At 35.6% G+C, this 26,770-nt stretch overlaps 1 protein-coding gene across 1 annotated transcript in view; it reads right to left on the bottom strand.

Annotated features, from left to right (window-relative positions):
* Window positions 1-15,623, bottom strand: part of LOC149546764 (protein LOL2-like) — a 58,537-nt gene extending 42,914 nt beyond the window's left edge. Inside the window, exons 1-2 of the mRNA XM_089791347.1 lie at window positions 15,332-15,623; window positions 11,468-11,581 (exon numbers count right to left, since the gene is read on the bottom strand). Of these exons, the coding sequence (XP_089647473.1) occupies window positions 11,468-11,581; window positions 15,332-15,560 (343 nt within the window). The 5' untranslated portion in view covers window positions 15,561-15,623. The remainder of the gene's footprint in view (window positions 1-11,467; window positions 11,582-15,331) is intronic.
* Between the last annotated feature and the right edge of the window lie 11,147 nt (window positions 15,624-26,770).

The raw sequence follows: 26,770 nt of genomic DNA, 5'->3' as shown, positions 1-26,770 counted from the left end.
CATTCATCTATTTGACGCACCTAATTACTGCAAATGTTTCCGTGATGGCTCGAACTCCTTCAAAAATGATTTCCTATATCCAAGAATTGGCAGCTTCAACCAGCTTTCTCTCTTTAGATGTTTGAGACATAACAACAACACTCTGAGAAGATTGTTGCCAAATGACTTCGTTTAAACAAGAGACCTCCTATTTCAGTTGATTTTTTTTCCCAAAGCTCGTGATTGCTCTTTGATACATTAGCTAATGCATCTTGAGCATCTTACAAACCACTCAAACGTGATTGCTTTCCAATTTCAACCTTGGTACACTTGTAATCAGAACGAGTAAGTTCCTCAACAAGTTTATCTACCAAGGGCTCAACAACTTCAACAAATTTGGTTTTATCAAAATCAACCAAAATCCTAGAAACAATCTTATCTTTCAAAGATTTGGATTTGGTCTTCTTAACGGGAAGATTGTCCAGAGGAACAACCACTTCTCTCCTCTTCATTGTTATTTTGCTCAAGCATGTAGGTAGGTTGAAACCTTCATTCGTAGAAGCAAAAGCAGTTATAGTGGAGACCACTGGCATTGATTCTGATTGTATTTCCATTGTAATAGAGCAGGATTTAGTTTGCACAGCGAAGGCATAGGACCATGCTAAGAAGACTTTGTCACGAAAAGCTCAAACCCTGTCGAAGATGTATCAAGTTGGGAAACTTGACCACTTGTAAGAGTCAAAAAATCCTCAAACACATTCACTAAATGTTCATATTGTTCATTTGCAGGGATGCAAGGAGCAACAAAGGAAATAAGAAGAGCCATGGTATTAACCTCTGAGACTGGAAGACTGAATCCACATCATCATCAACCTCATGCAGAAAAGGCTCTTCATGTATAGAAGATGTACAAGCTTGTGTAGGCTTTGGAGGTGATATGATCATGATTTCCCCTTCTTCATCTGAATCTCCTTTATCAAATTTTGTTTCCAATTCCTCTTCTGATTCTTCCACAAATTCTTGAATTGGTTCAAGAATTTGAGATGAATTAGCTCCTTTTCCGCCCTTCAATTTGAATTTGAGGAAACCATTAGCATCAGAGGATGAGGCATCATCTTTCCCCATGGTTTCCTACAGGAGGATCAAAACTTCCACAATCCAAGCCCATCTCAGGATTTACTCTTTTTAGGCCTTTACTTTTCAACCATTTATTGGATGTTTACCTAGATGGATTGAAACCTGTCCATGATAGACGTGCCTTCCTTTTGTTGCCACTGGATAGGAAAAGGACACTTCTTATCAAAGCCAGCTTGATGAAACTTCGGATCAAAGATGTTGTCATCATCTTCAACTTGGAAATCTAAAGGGACTTCCAACATGTTAGGCTCAATTATCTGTTGGAAGGTTAATCTGCAGTAGTCCATCTTCATGATGTCAAATTCTATCCTCGTATCAATCCAAATGTACTCAATGCGATGAACGTGAGTATAGGCTCTTTTCATTTGAGAGTTCATCTCTCGGTAGTCAAAATCAAATCTGGCCTTGAACTTCTTCAAGGTGATCAACTGCAACTCTGCTTTCATGTTCTTTGCTTTAGGCACAGAAATGATCAAATAATTGCCAATAGCCAAAAGTTCAGCTGAGGTAATGCCACAACTAGGCCTATGCATAGCATGTTGATCACTCTGCACATCCATGAGTTGTATAGCTAGCTCCATCAAGATGATTTGATCTATAACATACATAGGTAAGGTACACAGCTTGCCTTTAAAATATCCAACTATCAAGTATGTAAAAGTAGAAACCTGAATAAAAATACAGCCATATTGGTTTACCTTCTCCCATGCTGCATCAGATACTTTTAACAGATAAATGTTTATTGAACAAGCACTGAAAATGCTCAAAGAAGGCATCTTGGACTCTTCTGTAATGGAATTTACTATTTACCAAAGTGATTTGGTCATAGTAATTCCAAATAGGACCCTGAAGAGGATATCCCTTGGTAGAAAGACCAAAGAAAGATCCCAACAGCAATGTAAACAAGGCAAGAATTCATGTACAAGGGTACTGAAGTTTCCACGTTGCCTATCTGTTAGCAAAGTGCAATGCTGATGAGCTCTCCCTAAAAGATATGTTCTTTATTCTCCATAATTTGAAACATGAACTTATACATTCATGGCTCAAAATCAATAGAATCTTTAAAGCCACGAATTCTACTGAGAAGAATGATGAATGATGAGATCCTTATATTCTTATTTGAAGTTAGACCAATAAGTGGTCTTTGGCCATCTAGAGAAGTTGCTTCTCTTATTGTCTAACCAGTAAAGGTTGACATATTTCTGATAATAACCCTTTTGCCCATTCCAGCGTGCTAAAGATGATTCTTTGGTCAAATCTGCACATTTTGCTTTATGTGGAACCTTGAAGATTTGTTTTATGACCTCAAGATCAAGGCTAATGATAACCTTGTCGTCGTCATCTTTGATAGTCTTCGTCTTTGGAGTAAATAGTCGTGCACATCGGCGAATGAAGTCAGATTCTATAGCCACCATAGGAAATGTAGACACCAAGTGAATGTTGCTTTTCTTGATAAGCTTCATTTCTTGACTAGTTGGAGTTTCAACTCTCTATAACAAATCAGCCATGTCCACATGACCAATCTTTGTGTCCATCACGTTATCCAAAATAAATATCACTGATAAAGGAGCTACATAAGCCAATTCTTTATCATATTTATATTTCATTTTGCCTTTGGATTTTGACGGTGAGGACATTTCTTGTGCTTGTACTACAACACAAAAATCCCAAAACATAAATACATCATTAGATGGAATTGCCATACAAGTTGATTTGTGATCAACAAAGCTTTGGAAACAAATTGGAGAATTGGTAGATTCAACGAAATGATCTCAGAGAAATCATATGCATATGCAATGGATGAAAATGAAATGAATGGAAAACGGAATGAAGTGTTATGAAAGTGAAAATATGGAAGATGGAATGAAACAGAATGAAATGAGAATGTGTGATGGTGAAACGCATAGGAATGCATGCAAATTAAGGTTGCTGATTTCAAAAGTGACTTAATGTTTTCAAGGCATTATTGCATGAAAAATGAATGCATGTAAGTGCAACATGTAACGAGAGATGGAAGGTGAGATAAGATATGAATGCAGGTGGAGGATGCACTTCACATGTAAGTGTGAATGGAGGATGAGATGGAAAGCATGGAAAAATGCGAAAACATGTATTTGCTCACGAAGGCACAAATGCATATGGTGGGACGGAAATAGAAAATGGAAGAGGGATAATGAGTTTTATAGTCACTTTTGGTGAAAAGTGGAAGTTAAAATACATGGGAGATGAAAATGATATCTTTTTGACTTTTCAAAATGTGAGTTTTAATCAAAATCGGACCTTTTGGATGCAATTACACGTAAGACATTTCGTGTAATCATATCGTGCGAATGGATGCAAAAAGCAAGATGAGTGAAAATGGAAGTAGAAAATGAGACTACATGCATGTCTGAATGGTGAATAAGATGGAAAACATGTAATCGCATTTGTTGAGTGAGAGATGAGGTGTTCTAACATGGAAACGAAAAGTGGAACGTGATGATGCTTTCGCATGAAGTGAAGCAAGAACAAGTTCTTGGGGAAGAACTTGTGACTTCTCCAAAGTGGAGAAAACTGGCAAGCAAACACAAAGCACAAAATACAAAAGAAAAAATGTACCTTTTGAAAGTGGCTCAAACATGCCAAGATGCAATGCACTTCAACACACGAATTCGAAATTGGGACTTGGGAAAGAACCAAAAACATGAAAAATAACAAAAACTTCATTTTTTAAGGAAAAAATGAACTGTACATGGCAAAGATTTCAACAAGTGGCAATCATCAAGAAATTACATGCATAAAATCAGCAAGATAAGCATGAATTAAAAACAAGAAAGAAAGAGTCCACTTACATGTGCCAAAAATGAAGGAAAAATATGCTCCAATGTTTGAAAATTCTTCAAAATTGTTTGAATCTTTCAAACTTCCACAAATTTGAATGGTAGAAGACAGCAATCAAGGAGAAGTTGGTACAAGATACCAAAACGTGCCCTAAAAACACTCCAAGATCCAATGTTTTGAAGAACACATGCTTGGGACGTTTTTAGCAAAAAGATGTGTTTCTCCATGATGCAAGATCAAAATGTTTTGGTGTTTAAACACCAAAATATGCATCAATATGTAATGCAATCCCAAAAAGAAGCCAAATTAATTTGCTTTGGAGTGAAAATACGGAGCAAAACTAGATTTATTTGTTGATTTCTCCAAAAACGTGCCCTAGATGGGAGCCTCCAAAGATGTTTTTTAGCTTGTTGAATCCATTTTAAATGCAAGAAAACTCATTTCCAATCAAAAACGCCTCCAATAGAAGAAATCTCATGCAAATCCATTGAGAAAATCTCTACTCGTGATCAAAATCGAGTTCTTAGAGGGCAAAAACATGTTGTTCTTCAAAATCGAACTTTTTGAGTGTTATTGCATATATTAAAACATGGTTTTGGTCAAAATCGGACCTTTTTGGGTTCCTTGCATGTTTTAAAATATGCATCTCATCAAAATCGCACTTTTTGGGTGCTATTGCATATTTTAAAATACATCTCACTTTTTAGTTATAAACCATAAAAACTTCACTTTTAATGCAGTAGCATCAAAAAGGTCCACCAAAGTGAACTTTATATGCAGTGACATGTAAGATGTCCACTTTTGATGGATTTTCATGTAATTGCATATAAACTGTCCACTTTAGAAGACTTCTTCTCATTTAATTCACTTAAAATTATAAAAATGTTACAAAATTGGCCATAAACAATATTTATTTATCACATTTAAAAATATAACACATAAACATCATTTAAAAAGTAACATTTAAATAAGCATTTGATTTAAAAACCAAAAATTACACTGGAACTATATAGTTATATAGTTACTTTAAGTGAAAAATTAAAATGTAACTCAACTTAAAATTATAACATAAAGTGCATTAAAGTCACTTTAAGTTAAAAAATTTAAAGTTAAAGTAACTTTAAAATATGACAAAAAGTGAATATAAGTTATATTTTTCAAAAAGTGTCTAAGTCAAATTAAAAATATAACATCATATTTTTAATTTGTGATGTTGCACCAAAAAGGTCCACTTTTGAGGCACTAAAACAAACATATCTCTTGACTAACAACTTTGATTGAGCTCTAGTTAGACTGAATCGAAGGGAAAAACGAAAGGCATGACATGAGCAAAACCAAAGGTCAAAAAACCAACAAACACAAACTCAAAAGCAAAGAACGGACGATGAAGGTTTCAAAAATCAAGCAAAGGCTCGACAAAAAGCAAAACGAAAAACACTTGACGAAGGCCTTCAATAAAAAATTTGATATATGAATTGGAATGGATCGACCGATCAACATTAAGCAATTGACTATTAAATTCAAGCTTAGAGAAACACAAAAATAGCTTGAAAAAGTTTCGTGCTGTTACCAACATTTTGTGGTGACAAAATGCAGAACAACACATTTTTGAAAAAAAAAAATTTACTTTTTTTTTCTAAACCAAGAACTAGAGATTCATTTTTAAAAATATCAAGTAATTGCCTATCATGGCAATAAGATAAGATAAGAAACCTAGTTCCAAGCTTGTGTTGATAAGCTGATGCTAAAAGATATAGATTTAAGAGAAGAAAAACAGAAAAGGGATGAAAGTTAATTAGAATTCTCAATATAACAATTTGAAGTATCAATGAATGAGTAGCCAAAAACTCTCTGATATATTAAGAGTCATATGGAGATTGCTAAAAAGAATCGCGAAGGATAAAATGGAGTTGATGAGTTTTGGTTGCAGGTGCATGTTCACTAGCTACAGGGAGGTGTACATGAAGGTCTACCTAAAGGGCCATAGAAGATGGTCCAAGGCCTGAGAAGAAGGTCCAGTTGGTTGCCAAAAGACCTGGGGAGAGAGGCAAGAGAGGACCCCTGGATGAGGCAAGTTGTTTGTATAAGATGTGGCATTGAGGAGTGAACCTAACTCTAGAGTAGCACCCTAAAGGCAACCATTCAAACTCCATTAATGGGAGTCACATTTGAAGACAAAGTTCTGCAAAGGTATCAAAGAAGAAAATGAAGACAAAGAGGCAAAGTTATCTACAGGTTATCAGAAAAAACATTTCCATGATACATGGAAATTTTTTCAAGGGCAGAAGTATGGTGCAAGAGCACCTTGGAAAATCATTTTAATCTGCTAAATTTCAATGGAAGGCCAATGGTATAAATGTGAAAGAGTTCAATACAATAGTAATTTATTTAAATATAAAACAACATTGCAAAAATTGGGAATTTTGCAATTTGTAAATCATGTGTTGTTAAGGGAATTTGAACACTCTTTTGTAACCAAAAAGAAGAATTAGTAACTGCCAAAAGTAATTATAAAAAGGGCTTGATGTAATTGAAATATCATAGCAGAGGGAGAAATGAAAACATCATCAGCCCTCTGACTGTCGACAGTCATGACCATTATGTGAATACAAAGCAGAGCCCAAAATAATGGCATAGAATTTATGTTCATGCTGAAGCAATCAAAATGTGTTGAGTATTTGTTTATCATTTAATTCTGTGAATCAATTTATTCATGAGTCTAGTTTGGGCACAAAAGTATTTGAATCCTTGCATGGTAGTATCGAGTGTATTATTGATTCATGGATTTGAAATCAGTTTTACAGTTTCAATTTGGGTAAGAGCATAAATCTGAAAAAAAAATAAGCCACCTTATAGCAAACTGTTTATGAAATGAATTTGTGGTTTCTAAATGAAGAAGTCCAATTTAGAATGGGTCCCTTCATGTTCTAGATTATATGCATAAAATGCAGATTTCACTAGACTATACTTTAATTTAGTTTGAACAAGTATGGGTACCGTCTTCATAAATCAGATTGGTGTTTGGAAAGTTCTGATTTTTAATTCTTATTTGACATAAAAATCAGATTCTAAGTGGGCTGAAAAGAGCAGATCTTGCCACGTTACGAGATTCACTTATGGTTTGAACATTCTAATTTTTAATATTACTTTAGGGCACTGATTCTTGTGGGAGTAATCTGCTGATTTTGGAGTTTAACATTGGAGTTGGTTCAATAAATTCTATTTAATGGTTTGATGCACCCCTCTAATTTGGATATAATTTTCAGTTAGTATGAATTATTTGAAGTAGCCAAAAATCTGATTTTTAAGAGCAGAATTACCATGCTACAATGTCTTTTTTATAGATTCAATTTGGGGAATATGGATATAAGATCGAAGGTTAGTTTGAAGAGATTAAAGACTAAAAACTTTAAGCAAAAAGTATTGGAAGACTTTACCTACAGGAATAATATGGATTTGCCTCTTCTATAATGACAAAAATTTCAGTATTGAATATGCAGATTTCAGGAGTTTGAGGATGCTCTGCATCACCTCATGATGTACAACTCTTTTTTATATTAATAAAATATCTATAAATTACAAACCAAAAAAATTGGCATAACCGCATCCCTTATTTCGAAAAATAGTCATACCCACACCCATACCCTAAGTACCCAAATAACCCCGTCGCCATGCAACCTTGCTTTAATGTTATTCTTCTTCCATTGAGCTTTCTCAACATTATCGGTTGGCTGAGGCATATCCTCCTTCACATATTTTAAAAGATCATTCTCTTCTAGTGCTATAAGGACTCTCAATTTCTATGATGTGAAATTCAATACACCATCCAGTCTCTCTTCAACTTTGAGCCCATTCACCATTTGAAACCTGAAAGAATCGAAGTAGAGGGCAAGAAAAAGTACTTTGATGTTAGAATAAATCTGGTTTTGTTTCTTTCCTTAAACTCGCTTTGATACCATGTTAAGTTTTACAAATCAGAATAACATAACAAATAACAGATAAATCAAAAACACAATAACACCAGAAATACCCTGAGAAAACCCTCCTACTCGAGGGGCAAAAACCAGCCACACCAAAATAGTACTCCTTTATTTTAGATAATGACAGAGTCTCAATACATAGCTCACAACTTTTGAGTCTCCACACACCAAAGCAATTACTCAAAACTATATTTACAAAATAATGAATCTTCTACTATAAGTACTCATATGTTGAACACTCCATACAAGATGAACAAAGCCTTACTCTAACTTCTGTCAACAAATAACTTCATACCGAAACACACATACCATGATTACCAACATGATGATTTCAACACAACTCTACAGTACTTTCAAAGGATAAACAATAGGCTCCAAAAGTAAATCTTCAATAGTAGAAGAATCAAATATCTCTCAAAATTGATAATGTTCAATACTCAACTATTGATCATACATGAATCCAATAGCACCATGTAACTCAGCATCACACAGCAAATAACGATCAAGAAAGGAATGACCCAAAGATGCTCCCAATCATTGTTCCAAATAATCTGCTAAAATATCCCCTCTAATAATGACACCCTACAGATAATCACAATAAAATTGATCACACCAATATCCTTGACTTCAATTTCTATAACCAATCCTCAGAAAACGTCCTCACAATAGATAACCCAAAGAAAAATCAAGACCATTGCTACAGGTTGTCATCTCACACCATGCGATGATGCTTCAAGGAGTTTTGTAATAGCCACACATTAGCCAACACTGAAGACTCTTCATGATCTTTGAAAAAACATGGCTCTTCGAATAAAGATCATTCATAAATGATGACTCTTCCACAGAAAAGTAATTATAAAGGATTAGATAACTCACAGGAGATTACATAGCAGATATCTCAAATACAATGCTGATGCAATCACAGGTGCACAGATACCTCCTGCAGCTACCTAACTTTAATATTGTAATATACTATAAATATAGTACTTGAAATGTGAGATACGAAATGATGTATAATATTATAAGAGCTAATAAATTATAAAACAAAATACTTGAACATGGCAAAATTGCAAAATGAATATAAAAAACATCATAAAGATGACTAATAATAAGTAGCATTATATCAAAACAATTACAAAATCATGTACGTACATTCATAAATATGCATATGTAGTGTGTGTGTAGCAGTGGCATTTACAATAGCCAGTAAACCCACTCTCTATAACAAGTACTGCAGCTGCCAATTTGCTTGTAGAAACCTTTGGCAGCAAGATGGCAGTGCAAAGAAGGTGGCAGAGGGACTTGGGAATGGCACGTCCCCAACGCAGGGACATCCCTGCCCTAAGTGCATGGGACTGTTGTTTTGTAAAACCACTTACTGATTTCTTATAAGAATTGTGCATATAAATATAAGCATATTTTGTAATGCATACAAGTGGCTTGAGAACACAACAAATCTTAGTGCATTATAAGGATTATTGTTGATACAATGATGAAAGGTTTTACCAAAGTAAACCATTGTGTCATCTTCAAGTGTGCCATTGTTTAGTTTCTATTGTGAATTAGATTTTGTTAGCAAAGTAAACTTTTATACAGCATATGATGAAATAGTCTCGAAATTTTTGCAGTTCGTAAAAATACTTTTTTCTTCCAAACAATCTCTTGATCCTTTAATGATTTTTTGCGGTCACTTGCCGGGCTGTTAGTATCTACTAATTACTAAGCATAGCAAATATTATTATAGATGAAATTTTTTTGGCAACATGTGCATAAACATGCAGTTGATAATTTTGTTATTAAATATCCTAAAACAAAACATACAATAGAAGCAACCTAGTACTTTAGGCACTAGCAATCACCAGAACAATATAAAAGGCAGGTAAATCATTGCAAAAGATATTTTATCCAAGCATTAATGTCTTGTTCTTGAATCTATAAAGACTATTGTTTCTCTCACTATACTCAAAATCTTTAATTAGCTTATATTTATTGAAGGAAATGTTAGATGTTTTATCACAGTCCATTTCTGTGTTTTCTGTTTTGAGTTCATCCTAGTTTGGCCTTTATTCCATATTATCTGTTTCATTTACCCTTACCATTCTCTCCTAGGGATTCACTGTATAATAAGCATTGTTAAACAACATACTTTTGCAGTTCGTAAAAATACTTTTTTCTTCCAAACAATCTCTTGATCCTTTAATGATTTTTTGCGGTCACTTGCCGGGCTGTTAGTATCTACTAATTACTAAGCATAGCAAATATTATTATAGATGAAATTTTTTTGGCAACATGTGCATAAACATGCAGTTGATAATTTTGTTATTAAATATCCTAAAACAAAACATACAATAGAAGCAACCTAGTACTTTAGGCACTAGCAATCACCAGAACAATATAAAAGGCAGGTAAATCATTGCAAAAGATATTTTATCCAAGCATTAATGTCTTGTTCTTGAATCTATAAAGACTATTGTTTCTCTCACTATACTCAAAATCTTTAATTAGCTTATATTTATTGAAGGAAATGTTAGATGTTTTATCACAGTCCATTTCTGTGTTTTCTGTTTTGAGTTCATCCTAGTTTGGCCTTTATTCCATATTATCTGTTTCATTTACCCTTACCATTCTCTCCTAGGGATTCACTGTATAATAAGCATTGTTAAACAACATACTTTGCAACCTTGGAAGCAGGATTGTCTGCCATATTCCAAAAATATGGCCAAAACCAAAAATATTTTAAATGGAAGCAGGATCATCTGATCTAGTAAACCTTGATGTGTTTACTTAGCTGACCAATGCTTGTATAAACAAAGCGAAAGGTCTCAAAGGGTGCATGCATAATTTTATTTTCTTCCCTTATTATTGCGATGATCTACAGGTAGTCTTCAGCCCAAATAGAGATTTGTTTCCAATACTATCGTGACACCGGGCTACTTACGCAAGTTTTCAAAGGTCTGCCAAGACTCGCATCTCCTGTGTTGCCACTGCACTAGATTAATGAGTATCTTGCCACTCTCCTATCTCCTCTGTTGTCACTGCACCAGATTGATGAGTATCTCATCTGATGTTATTTCCACCCATGAAACCTTATACAACCAAAAACTAAATGTTGAATTGAGCTAGTAACATTATATTTATTGATATGAATGCTTTAATGTGACGTTACTTGTATTTCCCTATCTTACACAACTTATTATATTCCTAGACACTGCCAAAAAACAGTTTTAGACATTATTCAGTTTCTCAAGCATTGTAACCAATATAAAACTGTGTTATTGCTATCAGGATTTAACTGTGTAGTTTTTGAGTCAAACTCATTGACCTATCTAGCCAATATAAAACTACTAGCAACATCTAGCAAACTAAGGATGCAATTCCTTGTAGGATTTTGCATTTTTTTCCTATCGAAAGAAAAAATGAAGCTTTCAAAAACTCATCATAATAGACGGTAATTTCCTTCTTAAATGTTTCCACTTCCAAATAAAACGATCTCAATATAACAAAAATCGATAGAAAAGATAAAGCACAATTGGTAAGAGAGAGATGTAAACCAGGAGGTGGAACTGCTGTTACTGTGTTACACACTGCACAGCAAACATTTGTTGCACCCTGAGGGTAGACCAGAAGAGTTCTACATCCACTGCACACAAGCTGACCCTGCATTCCTACAGATGTGAAAGCATTTTGTTAAAAATTAGGCTGTATTGGACCAAACAACCACACAAGGCTTAAAATTGATATAATAAAACACCAATAAATCTTTATCTTCATCAATTTCTCCTGGCCACAATTCCTAATAGCATGACAAAATGTACCATAAACTTTACAAAAACATTTAAAGTCGGTCAGTACAACACAGAAACAAAGCAAGTGAAGCCAGCAATAATGTTCACAAAGAAAAAAAGTATTCTATGCCTCTGAATGACCAGAGCAAGTCAATGGGACTTATTCTACAGCTTGCTACAAATAAAATGTTTTAGGCTAATAAAGAAACCTAAGATTTGAAAATAAAACGGAAAGAACTAAAAGAAGTGGAACAGTGAAAGCATAATTAGAAGTAAACCATAACTACGTAGAAATAAGTAACCTAGGATTTGAAAAAAAATACAAAGAACTTGAACACTGCAGCGATGGAAGCATAAATCATTCACTATTTATCAAAAAAAAAGGCATCCATGTGAGAGGAGGACCCATAAAGGATAACAAGGCGCAAATGAAGACCAAAGGTAGATTGAGAATGGAAACCAACAATGACACATCTGTATTACAGATGTGTGTTCCCCAATACTGGTAAGTATAGGGCCGAAAAATGGGGTGCCACTCATTAAGAGAATGCAATCTAATAATAATCATTAAAGCTTTTGTCACCCCTAAAGGTCCAACTAAAGTAGAAGAAACCCATGCCTGATATTGTGAAAATAATAAACATAACTTACTATGGTACCGTGAAAAGTTATCAACAAAAAGAAATTGTACAAACAAAAAAGTTTAACATTAGCCAAATTGTTTCCTCAAGTTGACTTGTACTTACAAAAAAAAAATTTACATGTTAAGAAATGTATATACAATGCATCATAAGATCACTAATCAACAGAAGCAAGCAAACAAAATCATCTCAAAGGGGCAAAACAAAATGATTATAAAGAGGCATAAGCACTCAAAACATGATGATGGTGAAAGTGCTTAAGATTACTGCATCCTTTGATTTCCTCTTATATATCTGCAGTGGGCTAATTACTGCTGTTTTTTTTTCTAATAGATTCAATATTGAATAGATAACTCCTTACAAAACCAAGGCTATTATAGAGCCTATAAGTGACATATAAAATATGCATTGGCCAATGTATCTACTGAAGGGAATATGATAACCTGTTCTAATATTTCATCCATTCATCATAAGATGAAGTATACTCTCAACTATCAACTCTCAAGTAAAAAAGCATTTGGTAGAATCTACTGAAGAACTTGAGTATTTATACAAAAGATCTTAAACTAGAACAAAACCAGCACATTGTTAGTCAGAACCATCTAGAACAAACTTTTTTCATCATGGCATGTATAGAATGGAATTCAAGTTTAGGTCGAAATGGTGTAATATACATGTGAGTAACTTGGAGTTTTATATCCTCGTATTAATATAAAGATCAGGTGTTTTTTCCAGTCTCGTGTATAGTTTAATGAACGTCTTATGCAAATGGGTGCATTTCAATTATGGTTGAAATCCAATCTGTCAGATCTAAAGGGGCTTTCAATCTCATATTCTCTGCCATTTACATTTCACTTCTGTCAAACTGACAGTTCATATTAGAATGTTTCAGATTCTAACATATATTCCGTGATTGTGAGATTAACTTTAGAATGATTATTTATAGAACAAAGAGCGCTAAAGCCATTGGTGTATCTATTTTGTCCAACTTGTGCAAACTTATCACAATACCTCTCTTGTTCATTGGTTTGACTCTTGACAATTTAGTATCACATCGGCGCGATTGTTATGAGATTGGTCCCATTCATTTCAATTATAAGCTGAAAAGCATTTCCTTCAATAATATCTCTACATTTATTTCCATGATTATCACTTTACCTAGCAAATCCTAACAGCATTTTGTAGCGGGTACTTTTATATGTTGCCTTTTAATTCTTAGCCTTTGTCAATTAATAGTCAAGCACCACTATGCAGAAAACCATATTTTTTCCATCTCAATGTCTTGCATGCAATATGAAAGGAAAATAACCCAAACTTGGATGTTCATACAAATGTATCCTTTATGTTTGTCTGCAGAAGAATTTTGTGGTCTCCAGCAATAATTTGGGTTAAATGCAAATTATATTGTATAGGGTTTATTGGATAATGAAAATTAAATTGTATAGGTTTTATTGGATAGTGGTTATATTTGTACTTTTTTTTGGCTATCTGTGGCAGGTTAAAAATATCCATAAAAGTTCAGCTGACAAATCTTCTGGGTTGAGCTTAACATTTCTCATCTGAAAAGTATTAGATTTCTCTCCACGTCAACTCCTGTACAAAGCTCTTCAAGCAAAAGGGAATATTTGGATAAATGCAACCAAAGATTAGATTAAGACAATAAATTATAAGTTATTACCTTTAGGTTTATCTTGTTTACGCTTAACCACTTTGTTATGTTCCCAGCAAATTTTAGGATTCTGGGTAGTATTTTTGTGGATAGTAGTTACAGTTATTGTAAGAGTATTTCAGCTATCAGCCGTAAGCTATATACTCTTTTAACTTTCAGCTGATAGATCTTATGAGATGACTGAAAGGTTATATTGTCTGGAGCAAGTAAATTTATCTTCTGCGCCTGCCCCATAATATAAGCCCTTCTAGAGAACTGAGAGAGATTATTGCAAATGAAGCATAAATGAACCCCAAAGAACAATGCCATGTGTGCTTTATAGTCCAAAAAATAGATTCCGATAACATACAATGCACCCTGTCCAAGGAATAGCACCTTCAATCATGTGGGAGGAGTTTCAATAAATACGCTGCCCTGTAGTAAAACTAGATCAACATGGGATAAAATTCGCCTTCTCCATATAATTATTTGTGATGAGTGTGAGTCAGCATACAAAACTATGTTGGTCTACATAACGGATCCAAAATAAACAACCCAATTGAAAACCAATGGATTCAATCCTACAAACTAGAATCAACTACAAACTAAATTAACAAACCAGAATCCCCTGCCATTTGTAAGTTACCATCCAAATATAAAATTAGTCAGACATGTCCACTTCAAATCTTACAACCCATATTATATACCAACTGAAACCATGCACCCACTTTACATATGAAGCAAGCATGGAAACCCAATTCAAATATGATGAATTGCAGTCCTTAGACCCTAAACTATAACATCGCACCTACCCAAATAAGATAAAAAGCTTCGCAAGAGAAAATCACGGTTGAGAAAAATTATACCGGCAAACAAAACTTCCATATGAATTGCAAATTTTAATCCTAACAACATCCTACCTGCCCACAAACCCAATTCTGCCTCTAAATACAACTTTTCGACCCCGAACTACAATCCTGATTACTCGCATAAAATTACTGGGCTCAAAGAGAAAATCATCATTGCAGAAAAATTAAGCTTTGTCAAGCACATTAGATAAGCATTTACGGGTCCATAAAAACATAAATCAGGAAGTCACGAAAAACGAGGTCAATTCCGGATAAACCCAGACAAGCAATTTTCTAAACAAACATGTATCAAACAACAATTTGGCCTAAAGAGCGTCTATCATCTCAAAATATTTTACAAACCCACTTCACGTTTGAATTAAAACTGAGAACCCAGACGAAACAAAATTCGAAGTCTTTGGACCCATATGAATTGGAGATCAGTTAAACCCAATTCCCCTATGAAATGCCCAAATTCAGAAAGAGTCCTTACCATTTGGTGCTGGAACGGGCATAGGCTGTGGAGCATAAGGACCCATGGGAATTGGCATGGTTCCCCAGCCTGGCCTAGCAACACCTGGATTATTGTTCGCCATAGAACCAACTCTAGGGGACTGAACTATTCCTCCTCCTATTGGGCCATTGGCTGATCCATTGTTCATAGGAACGCTGTCAGATCTGCTGTGCTGTGCTGGTGCTGCTGCGTAGCTTCCTGATAGCATTATTAATCTTTTCTATCTGCGGAACAACGACCACGGTCTTATGGAGAAGCCCTTGTCGCGCACAACTAAACCGCCACCCGCTTTGAATTTACTCGGCCTAAATCCAACGCGTCAACGTCTTCTCTGCCTTAAATACACATGCTTAAACCCATCCTAAATCACATTACGCCATCGTGTTTGGGCTAGTTGTATTATCCCAATTCTTCTATTCTTGCGGGGAGGATAATTCCAAACAATAACAACCGTTACAGTACAAGGTACAACGCGAAAAAAACGAAAGAGAGAAATAAATACTACTAAAATGTTCTTGTTCCTTAAACAAAAATTTCACCCACCTACTTTGTTGTGTGTTACCTGAAATGTCTTTACGAAAACTGTGGCTGAAATTTTGACGTACAGGTTATTGAAAAAAGGTGGGCATATAAGTAAATATTCATAAGAACTTGTGTGTTAGGGGAAGCACGTGTTACAATATGGGGAAGGCAAAATCACGTGTGCCCTTAAGTGTGCCCTTAACCTAAGGGGTGTGGAATTTTAAGATAAAGTTAAGATTCATAATAATGGATGATCAATGTTGTCTAAAATAGTTATGGGAGGGTGGATCATATGAAGAATATCCAAATGAAGCAAAATAACAAATGACTGAGCAAGTAGAATATTAACTAATATGAATGTTCAAATATCAAATTTGTAAAATAAAAGATTTAAGATGTTATGTGGACCTATTATATTAGACCAAAAAAAAGTATTACATCAAAAAAAAATTGAGTGCTAGTTATTAAAAGAAAAGTAAGGTTGCTGATTGCTCAATTTGAGATATGATCACATCATTTCAAGTGTGAGATAGATGGGTGGAAGAGGCTCAAGGAAGTCTGGGAAGGGAGAATTTGCATATTTTACAATAATGGTGTAGTGCAGATGGAACGATAGTTTGCACGACTTATGAGGACATATGTGCTCAATATGAAAGCAACTTGAAAGTTGACAACAACATTGTTAGATTGAGTAACTTACCTAGGGTTAATTGATTTAATTGCAAGAAACACATATACACTCCTCCTAAAGCAAGAAATCAAATCTAAGACATAAGGGGAAGGTAAAGAAACTGACTAACCTCAAATATGTGTAGTGCAAAACATCTTTCAACTTAGAAAATAGCAAATTGGAAACTACAGGGCAAAAACTGAGACTAGATCAGACATCATGATAGAAAACCTAAAAATCTCATAAAATTGTAGATCTCTAGGTACAAGTTGACCCGGTCAGCCTATACAGGTGTATGTTTCACCAAGTCAGTGTGTTCCCGAAAGGCAGAAGTTATGTCAACCTTAGATGCCCCTAGGAGAGATCACCTCAAGGGAAATAAACACATAACAAAAAGAGAAACATGAAAGGGATCTAATAACTCTAGGATCAGTATGATCATATGATAATATATGAAATATTGTGTCAAATATGAAATGTTATCATTCCCTAAAAGAGAGTAGAACTATGGCATAGTGGAGGAAAAACATGTAAGAGTTACGAAGATGAGTCTCTTTGGGTTGATCACAGAGACCAAAAAGAATTAGTACTATCATGTCACAGGTATCCAAGTGGACTACACAAAGATACATTTATGAGCAATGGCATGTGTAAAACATATAGAAGAAGAGATATACAAATATAGGAATATATACAATATGTTTGATTACTATATCACCTTGTGTTAATGGAGAAACAAGGACCATTTAAATAAAAGTAGGAAAAATATATAGCAACACATCACAAGGGAATCATAGTTCAATAGGAAAACACACAAAAATTGCCATGTTAAAGATTCACATGGCCTGCAACCCCGCCCCGCCCCCAACTGCCCCCGCCCACCCCCCTCCCCACAATCTCGGCTTGTATCATTAGGAAAAAGTGGACACCTCGCAAGAGGAACAATGTCCAACATAGTAGGAACCATAGCTAGTCCCAAATGAGGACTTTGTTGGGAGTCATTATGTTCAATAGTAAGAATAATTATCAATTATTGTGAAAGCATATTAGGCAAAGCGTAGTCAACATCAATAGTCGCATATTCATCATCAATAACATGTGTATTATTATTAGCATCAATAACTTTATGATCAAGATTAATCACAATTGAATATAAGTTACAAATAAAATCATTGTGTTTATCCATTTGCATGGTATTATGATGATTTACGTCTTCCAAAGGTTCAAGAATGGGTTGATCAAAGGAATGCAATGGTTGAGAATATGAAGCGTTTTGAGAAGCAAGAGCACATATTTAGCTCTAGATAAATGATGTTTGTGACACTTATAATGAGCATGTTGATTATGAATAGTTTTACAAGATAAAGTAGAAGGAGTAGGAGCAATAGACATAGGTTCCAAGGACGTAACAATTACATGTTGAGAAATATTAGAAGGTTGTGACGGAGAGATAGGTGGAGTAGGCAAAAGACCTCTAGAAGAAACAATCTTTGGTTGATGAAGTTCAAGAATCTTTTGAATCTTGAATTTTTTTATAGGATCAATAAAGATTATCAATAGAGTTGGTGGTTTTTGAGGTAAAGAAGGCCAAAAGAAGTCTATGTCAACATAATCGTGAGGGTGTAAAGTTTGATAAACAAAACGATTAATGGTGATGATTTCTCCATTGTGAGTAAATTAAGGTCTTTATGAATGGGAGAAGCGAGAACTTTCATGGAATAAAGCCAAATAATATCAAGCTTAATTTAAATTGATCAGAAGTGGGGATTAATACAAATTTAATATCCACAATTTTACCACAAAGGATCATAGGAAGAGATATAGAATCATTGGTATGATAAGGGAAACCATTACAAGTTTGAATCCAAACTTTAGATGTATCATAAGAATCTTTATACAATTATCTGTTGAAAAGATGTTCTTTAGTGATAATGTTAGCCATGGAGAAAAGGATCAACTAAAACACCATAAGAAGGGATACAAGAAATTGTAGAAGTATGTTGGCATTATGATTATTTTGTCATTAGTGACAACACTTACTCAATTCTATATGCTTACCGAGCAATGAAAGATTCAGTGCAAATCGAGCAATGAAAGATTTAGTGTTTACCGAGTGAAGCAAGGTAAACTCAGTGAACAGTATCTACCGAGTCACCAGTGGTTACTGAGTTTAGAACTACATCGAGTGATTAGTATGGACCAAGCCTTCACTTCTACCAAGTGCATGACGATGCCGAGTAATGCAGTGGATGCCGAGTATTAGAAGGTCACCGAATTAGTTTAGTGAACCCGAGTTATTTACTATTGGGCAAACTCTGTAATGTATTTGTTTACTTGTATTTTGGCTGACCCTGTAATTTTGTAAGTTTGAAAGGTATATGTGTAAGATGTATTGTAAGATATGATGAATGAATGTATGTATGATGCATGGAATGAGAAGGAATTGTGAAGTAATGTGAAGTATATGTGAAAGATCATCAGTAGCAGTTCAAAGTACATAGCAAGGTCAATTCAAAGACTGAAAAGTTATATCCATCACATGAGGTGATCAGTGCATAAGGGATCTTATCAGCAATCAGTTGCAAGCAGATCCACTATTTCATCCTAACAGGTGAATCAGATTTTCAAATCCTCTAACAAGGTAGACTTAACAGTCTTTGTACAAATCTCTTAACAGAGTGCATACTTCATTGTATGCTTGCAAATCCTCTGACAAGGTGGACCTAGCAGTCCTTTGTGCTCCTAACAAGGTAGATCACCAAAAGTGGTCAATGTAAGCCTTAACAGGCCAACTTTATACTGCAGTATTGAAGTTTTGTGGATATCATCCCCACCCCAGTTTTACTTTCTGTTTGGAAGGTTTATGGGTCACCAAAATATTGTGTTCACTTGTGTAATGATTGTTTTATGTTTTAGAACTAATGCATGCAGTAGCATACATGGATGTGTGGTAAATTAATAAAAAGATTTAAGGTTACTGATTCACCCCTCCCCTCTCAGTAACTGTCATATGTTGAATATTTCCAACAATTGGTATCAGAGCATTTGTGGTTCTCAGGATAAAGTTTGACAGCTTGAGCAAAGATCTAAAGGACAAATGGAGATATTCAGACTTGACAAGGCAATTGAAAATGAAAAGCTAGATCTTGAAATGGCCATGGCTCAACTCAAAGAAGAAAAAGAGCATCTTTCCCAATCCCTGAAAAGAAGGAAGGAACTTGCAAAACAAATGAATGACCATTAGTATGTTGAAGAAAAGATTGAAGACTTTTTACCATCAAGTAGTTCAGATGAAGCTAATGAGGCAATCAAGGAACTCCTAACAAAGAATGGCTCTCTACAGGAAGAAGTAAGAAAACTTAAAAGAGAACAAGAAATCCAATCAATCAGGCTACGTGAAGTTTTGGAACAAAGAAACAAGCAAATGAAGACTTGGAGGCAAGAAATAATCAATCCAATCAGCATGAAGACCTAATGGATCAAATCTTTGAAGCAAATGAAGAAATCAGGATTCTCAAAGCATAGAATGAAAGAATAAGAAGTGATCTAAATAGTGAAAGGGAAATTAATGAAAGAATACTGAGAGAACTAAGATGTGAAAAGAAAATTGTTGAAAAATTAAGAGGTGACCTAAATACTAAAAAGCAAATCAATGAAAGAATGATGAAGTCACAAGAAGACATGAATTAACTGATTCAGCAAAATGAGTAGAATCTTCATAAGCAAAAAGATAAAGCAGGACTTGGATACAATGAAGATCAAGGTGAATCTTCCAAGCAAGGTGCAAAAAGGAACTTAAAACCCTCATGCAATCATTGTGGAAAAATTGGTCACACGTCAAACAAATGCTAGAGTAATAAAAAAGGAAAATTCAAAGGAAAGTGTTATAACTGTAATCAGCATGGTCACAAAGCCAATGAATGCAAGGAGAAACCAAAATTTGAAGGTAATTGTCACAAATGCAAGAAGCATGGTCACAAGGCATTCCAATGCAGATCCAAATCATTCAATCCAGTTGAACAACTTGTTAAAGCAATATTTGGATGGGACTACAATGCCTGGTGCAGATCTCATTATTGTGGAGAATATGGACACATTGGTATAAACTGTGCAAGACATCACCTAAGGAAGAAGGACACTACTGTAAGGTGCTATACATGCACTGAACTCGGTCATATAGCTAAAAACTGCATGAATATAGGAAGAATTGAAGATGAAAATAAAGCTAAAACTGATAACATTCGGAAGCAAATGAGACAACAATGGATTCCTAAATCTACCAAGCAGAATAGTTCAAATGATGGCCGCGTCACTCAAGAAGTAGGTGACTCCACCATTTCCAATTAGATTCATAAAGGAAGATCTGGAACTGTATCATCAAGTTGTATCTAGAGCAGTTCAAAATGAAAGAAAGCAAATGATCCAATCAGTATTGCAGATATGTCGGGATCACAAAAAAGTTATCTTTCACCAAGTGCATCAGACTCTACCAAACAAAGTGGTTAAAGACTTTAGTGAGCAAGGACGAGAGTAAAAAGAATTTTGTTCATCTATCGAGTTGATACTCATGCTGAGTTAGGTTAGTGGATGACAGTCTGTCATGCATTATGACAACATGGTACCTAGCATTAATGGTGAACTCTTCATCAAAATGGGCAGAATTCAACTTCATTTTCATTGTACTCTCAGAGCTAAAAGATTTCCAAGTGCATTCAAGCAATTTCAAAGTGATTTCGAGTGAATTTGCAGATAAAGAAGTTTGTTCAAAGATTTTCATCACCTACTAAGCATCAATGGCTTCTGCAAGTACAAGCACCAGCAAGGCGAAACATGGATCAGAAATGTTGGTGAAGGGCATAGAGTGGAAAGCACCGAACTTCAAGTTGGTTCCCGCTGTTGCAGAGGCACTAGACCCTAATAGCGCACAATCGCGAATTCCACCAAAGGTACTTTTAATCAATGATATCCAAACTCATTTCAAATGTTCTATTCAAGAAATAGGAACCCTAGAAATGGATAGCGTGTTAGAAGAAATGTGTGTTGATGGCTCTCTTAAACCCAAGCATAAACATCTGGAGACAAAAGGGTTGACCAACATCTCCCATATGCCAAGAAGCTTTCAAATAAAATGGATTAGGTATATTCTCAGTCATGTTCACAATGGTCAGTTATAGTTGGAACAACCCGTATTAATCACCAAGAAGATGATTCACAAGATTACTAGCCTTCCCATACTCAACAAAGCCAAAACTACCAAAACTCTAGGTCAGGATGAACTACAAAAGAAAACTCGACGTTGAACTTAGATATGGAATTCATGTGATAGCTCACAAGATTTACAATTCAAGCCGATTGAACAGTGTGTCGTGTGAGGCCATAGACCTAGCATTTAAGGTTGTGAAGAAGAATTTGGAGTATGACTTGTCTGAGCTATTGCTAAGACAGCTAAACAAGAACATGGACAGTATCAAATCGTCCAAGAATAACCCCTGTAAATTCATATCATTGTTAACATGTTTATTCTTCTATGTACAAAAATTATTTCCCTCCAAAGGTTCTATTGTATGGAGAAAGGATGTCCCTATTCTATATCAGATTAATGTTAGAATCTGAAAAGATTAATAACCCAGAAAACTAGTGCAAAGAGTAAATATCTAAACTATGAATGCAAATGATACAAAATCAAAATAGTATCATAGAGTTAGTTTCCAAGAGAGTAATGCAAATGCTGGAAGCAAAATAGCATTAAGAGGATGCAAAAACAAGAGATGCAAATACAAGCCAGGTAGCATGCTTATATAGGCTAGGAAGAGGGAGGAGGTGGCAACACCAACCAATGAGGAGCAACCATCTATCAGACTAAAGATAGCAAAGTATCTTCCCAAGATAGCTAATGGATGCTCACATGTAGGAAGATGACACCTCACAACCATTCACCTAATAAGACATGCTTTATTAACCTAAGCAAGATTATTAAAAGTGTAGGAAAAAACTAGCAAAATAGGAAAAATAAAAAAACTACACTAACACCCCCCCATAAGCGAAGCTTAGGTGAATGTAGAAATGGGTCCCGGCAAGTCAAGCCTGATGAGGTACCCATGTACATAAAATTCCCCCAAAAGAGAGAGAAAAGAGACTCCCCAAAGAAGATTAGGACTCCAAGTGAGAGGAAGAGGCCCCCCCAAAAGATGTAGCATCCCGCACCTCCAGCAAAGCTTGCAAATTTTGTCCGGTAGATCCACTTGCATCGAACAAGTTTTCTTCCCTTAGGAAAAAGGACAAGATCCCAAGTGTGGTTCCTCATCAAGGAACTATACTCTTCCTGCATAGCTGTATCCCACTCAAAAATACCAGAAGCCTCATGAAAGGACTATGGATTTGAGGCAGTAGCAATGAAGATATGTAGAGCATCCTGGAATTGTGAACGAGTCTGCTTGGTGTCTGATGGATCCCCAACCCAATCACCTGTAAACTGCAAGGTCTGTCTAGCCCAAAGTGGACCGGAAGATGGAGAATCTAGAGGAGAATCATCAACCTGTAAATGATGACTAGGAGAGGAAGGAGGTGAGTCCTCTGAATCACTCCCTGCATCAGAAGTGGAGGTAGAAGACTGCTCAAGTGAATCTGACCCATCATGTATTCCAAGTGACTCCAATGTCAAAGTAGAAGGCAACCCTGTGACCATGCTTTGCTGGTTAAGCTGATGCAAGTAGTGGAAGTTAAGATGGCCAAACCGCTCATGCCATAATCTGCTCACATCATTAAAGTGAGTGAGTGAAACAGTCAAAGGAGGATCAGGAACAAAGTGAGAAAACATATAGAGTCGTGACTGATGATCTACTCTCCCAACTGCAACTGTAGAATCATTGTGCAACTCACATATCTCCACTGAACTAGGAGTGAACTCAACCCGCTTGCCTAAACCCGTGTGAGTGATCTGGTGTACCGATTGGAGATTAGTTGACAATGAGGGTACATAAGGAACATCATGGAATGTACTGTCCCCCACATCAATAGACCCTCTCCCACACACCTCAACAAGAGTGTTATCACCCATCAAAATAGAAGGCATAGTACACGGCTCCAAGGATGCAAGTTCTTCCTTAGATGAAGCCATTTGGTGTGAAGTACCCGAATCAAGAACCCAAGTGGATGGTGAGGAAGTGACTGCAAAAAGGGCCTTGCCCTTTCCTTTCCCCTTGCTATTTTATTTTTCCTTGTTAGACCCTTCATTAGAAATTTGTTTGATAGACTCAAGAACACTGATATTATTCTTCTCAAGAATGTATGTCAAGTGATCAAGTTGTTTCTGCAAACATTTATGTTCATCATGACCAGGTCTTTTACAATAAGCACATTTGACCTTTTCTTTCTTAGGCTTATCGCCCTTGGAAGATATTGTATCAATAGTTGAAGAAATCGGTGTCTGATCCTTCTTCTCCTCGCTATTCTTTTGTTTCTTGTCCTTACTATTGTTGTTACTACTTTGTCCTTGTTGTTCTTTTGTGTCTTGGTTAGCAGCCAAGGCATGTGACTTAAAGGACTTAAGAATGCCCATCTGGATTAGCTTGTCCTGTTCTCGAGTGAGATTGACAGCAAAATCATCTAAAGATGGCATGGTGAATTGAGTACCAAGTGCACTCTTAGTAGCATAGAAGGTAGAAACAAACACAGAATATTCTGAACTTAGCTTAGAGAGAATACTAAGAATCAGTTGTTCATCTTTCTTTTCAATTCCACATTGTTTTAACTGCAGCCTTAGTGATTTCAATTTGGTGAAGAAATCTTGAATTGTGTTGAAATTGCCTGGACTCAAACTAATTAATTCATTTTCCAACATATGACCCCTCATTGAATCTTGTGTGCCAAATAGTGTCTCTAGCTTTGTCCATACTTCATTTGGTGTATCCAAAGACTCAATGTGAAATATCAAGTCAGGAGAAACAGACAAACACAATGTTCCATATGCCTCATCACATTTGTTAAACCACTTAGGCTTGTCTTCATCTTTAGTAGGTTCAGTTTCAAGTCCCATAGTTATCCTATTTAATCCAGCTTTCTTTAAGTGAATTATCATGCGTGATTTCCACTCAAAGTAATTGTATGGAGTTAGGATGGGCATATTTGTTTGATCCATGATGAAGGAATGCAAAAAAATGCTAAAAGGAAGAGAATCCAGCCACGACAATGCGCTCCCCTTTTTACTCAATTAAAGAACCCCCCGCAAAGAAATATGATTTGGCACTTTATTTTAGTGCATTTACAATTACCACTAGAAAGAGATATTTAGTGGTCTTGATTTCAATGCATTACAAACCCTCATGAAGAGCATATGCTAAAAGTGAAACTTGGGCACAATAATCAAGGAAACAAATAGCACCACTGCGATCTACTCGAAAAATCATGCACTTTCAAAAAAAGAATCGCCTCGATACGAGGTCGTATGAGAAATTTATGATCCTCCGAAGTTTCCAAAATGAGAACTGTGCACAGTCATGGCTGAGAATCTGCAATTTCTGAAGAATTCATGCATGAAAATCAAAAACTAACTCCATTAGTGGATAGAGCACAAAAAAATAGCCAAGTTCATAATAAGAATCATCAAAATCGGAGTCCGTATGAGCAAGAACGAGACATTTGAAAACTGCATTCAAATCTGCGGCTGCCAACGGAGAGGGGTATGGCTGTAGCTTTGCATGCTCGATTCTAAAAAATATACAACTTGCATGCAAAATCTAAAAGATACCCAGATGGTTTTTCGGGGCTGCAAACAAAACCCAGAAAGCGTTTTTCTTGCTGATGAACAGAAGATGTTGCTGTAGTGTAAATCAAACGCTTTTAACAGTAAAAAACGGCTCCAAAAATCAGAAAACGACCCCAGCAACCAAAATATGGCATGCAAATGCTGGATCAGCTTCTTAAGTCCATCAATGGCATGCTGGAACCTGCAAAACTGATTGAAAACTCCAAATATGCAAGTTGGTTGTCAGATTTGAGATTGAAACCCCAGAGAAAAATTGTTTTTGTCAAAACTTTTCTGATTCTCAAGATCATCCAAAGATGCAAGAGAAGAGCATACTTCGTTTTTCAAAAAACTACAATAAAGTTTATTTGCCCCTCCCAAATCTCTCAAATAAGGAAACTAAAATCTACTCTTGCACATAGAAAAGCTCTGATACCATGTTAGAATCTGAAAAGATTAATAACCCAGAAAACTAGTGCAAAGAGTAAATATCTAAACTATGAATGCAAATGATACAAAATCAAAATAGTATCATAGAGTCAGTTTCCAAGAGAGTAATGCAAATGCTGGAAGCAAAATAGCATTAAGAGGATGCAAAAACAAGAGATGCAAATACAAGCCAGGTAGCATGCTTATATAGGCTAGGAAGAGGGAGGAGGTGGCAACACCAACCAATGAGGAGCAACCATCTATCAGACTAAAGATAGCAAAGTATCTTCCCAAGATAGCTAATGGATGCTCACATGTAGGAAGATGACACCTCACAACCATTCACCTAATAAGACATGCTTTATTAACCTAAGCGAGATTATTAAAAGTGTAGGAAAAAACTAGCAAAATAGGAAAAATAAAAAAACTACACTAACAATTAATGAGTTTATAGCAAAAATGGGTGTCAATTTTAACAGTATAATGGACAACTATTTTGAGGACTTCAAGGAGAGAATGAACAACGGGTTTAGAATCCCTCCTAAACTTGTTGAAGATTACAAAGATGATGTTTGTTTTATGGTTGACTGCGACAGAGTATATATTCAGGCAGTCAGGCTCCGAGTTGCATGGGTAAAGCCTCTACCTTATAAGGTAAACATTGATGAAACCAGGGATATTATTGAAGCACTGGTAAATGAACCAGTACATCCCAACCAACCAATTTTTGGAACCTATGATGAGGCTAAAGCCAGAATAGAATTAGAAATCAAACTTTCCCAAGCAATTAGTAAAGGTAAGAGAAAGGTTGCCAAGTTGAAACCTGCTACCAAGCCTTTAATGATTACCGAGGGAAAAGGTGAGGATGAAGAAGAGGAGCAGGAATTGAAAAATGAAGAGGAAGAATCAGAGAAAGAGGTAGAACCAGTCAAGAAGAAGGGTAAGGTAATCATTACCAAGCCACCCAAGGAATAAGGATGAAGTAGTATTCAACAAGCCCCAACTGACCTTCCAAGAAAGATTGAAACAGATGGAAGAAGGAGTTGGCATCACA

This window comes from Cupressus sempervirens, chromosome 7 (assembly GCF_028749045.1).
Source record: "Cupressus sempervirens isolate cs-2001-9-10 chromosome 7, ASM2874904v1, whole genome shotgun sequence".
In the NCBI taxonomy this organism is placed as follows: Eukaryota; Viridiplantae; Streptophyta; class Pinopsida; order Cupressales; family Cupressaceae; genus Cupressus; species Cupressus sempervirens.
Note: the sequence above shows the minus strand (reverse complement) of the source record. Positions and strands in the feature narration are given on the sequence as shown.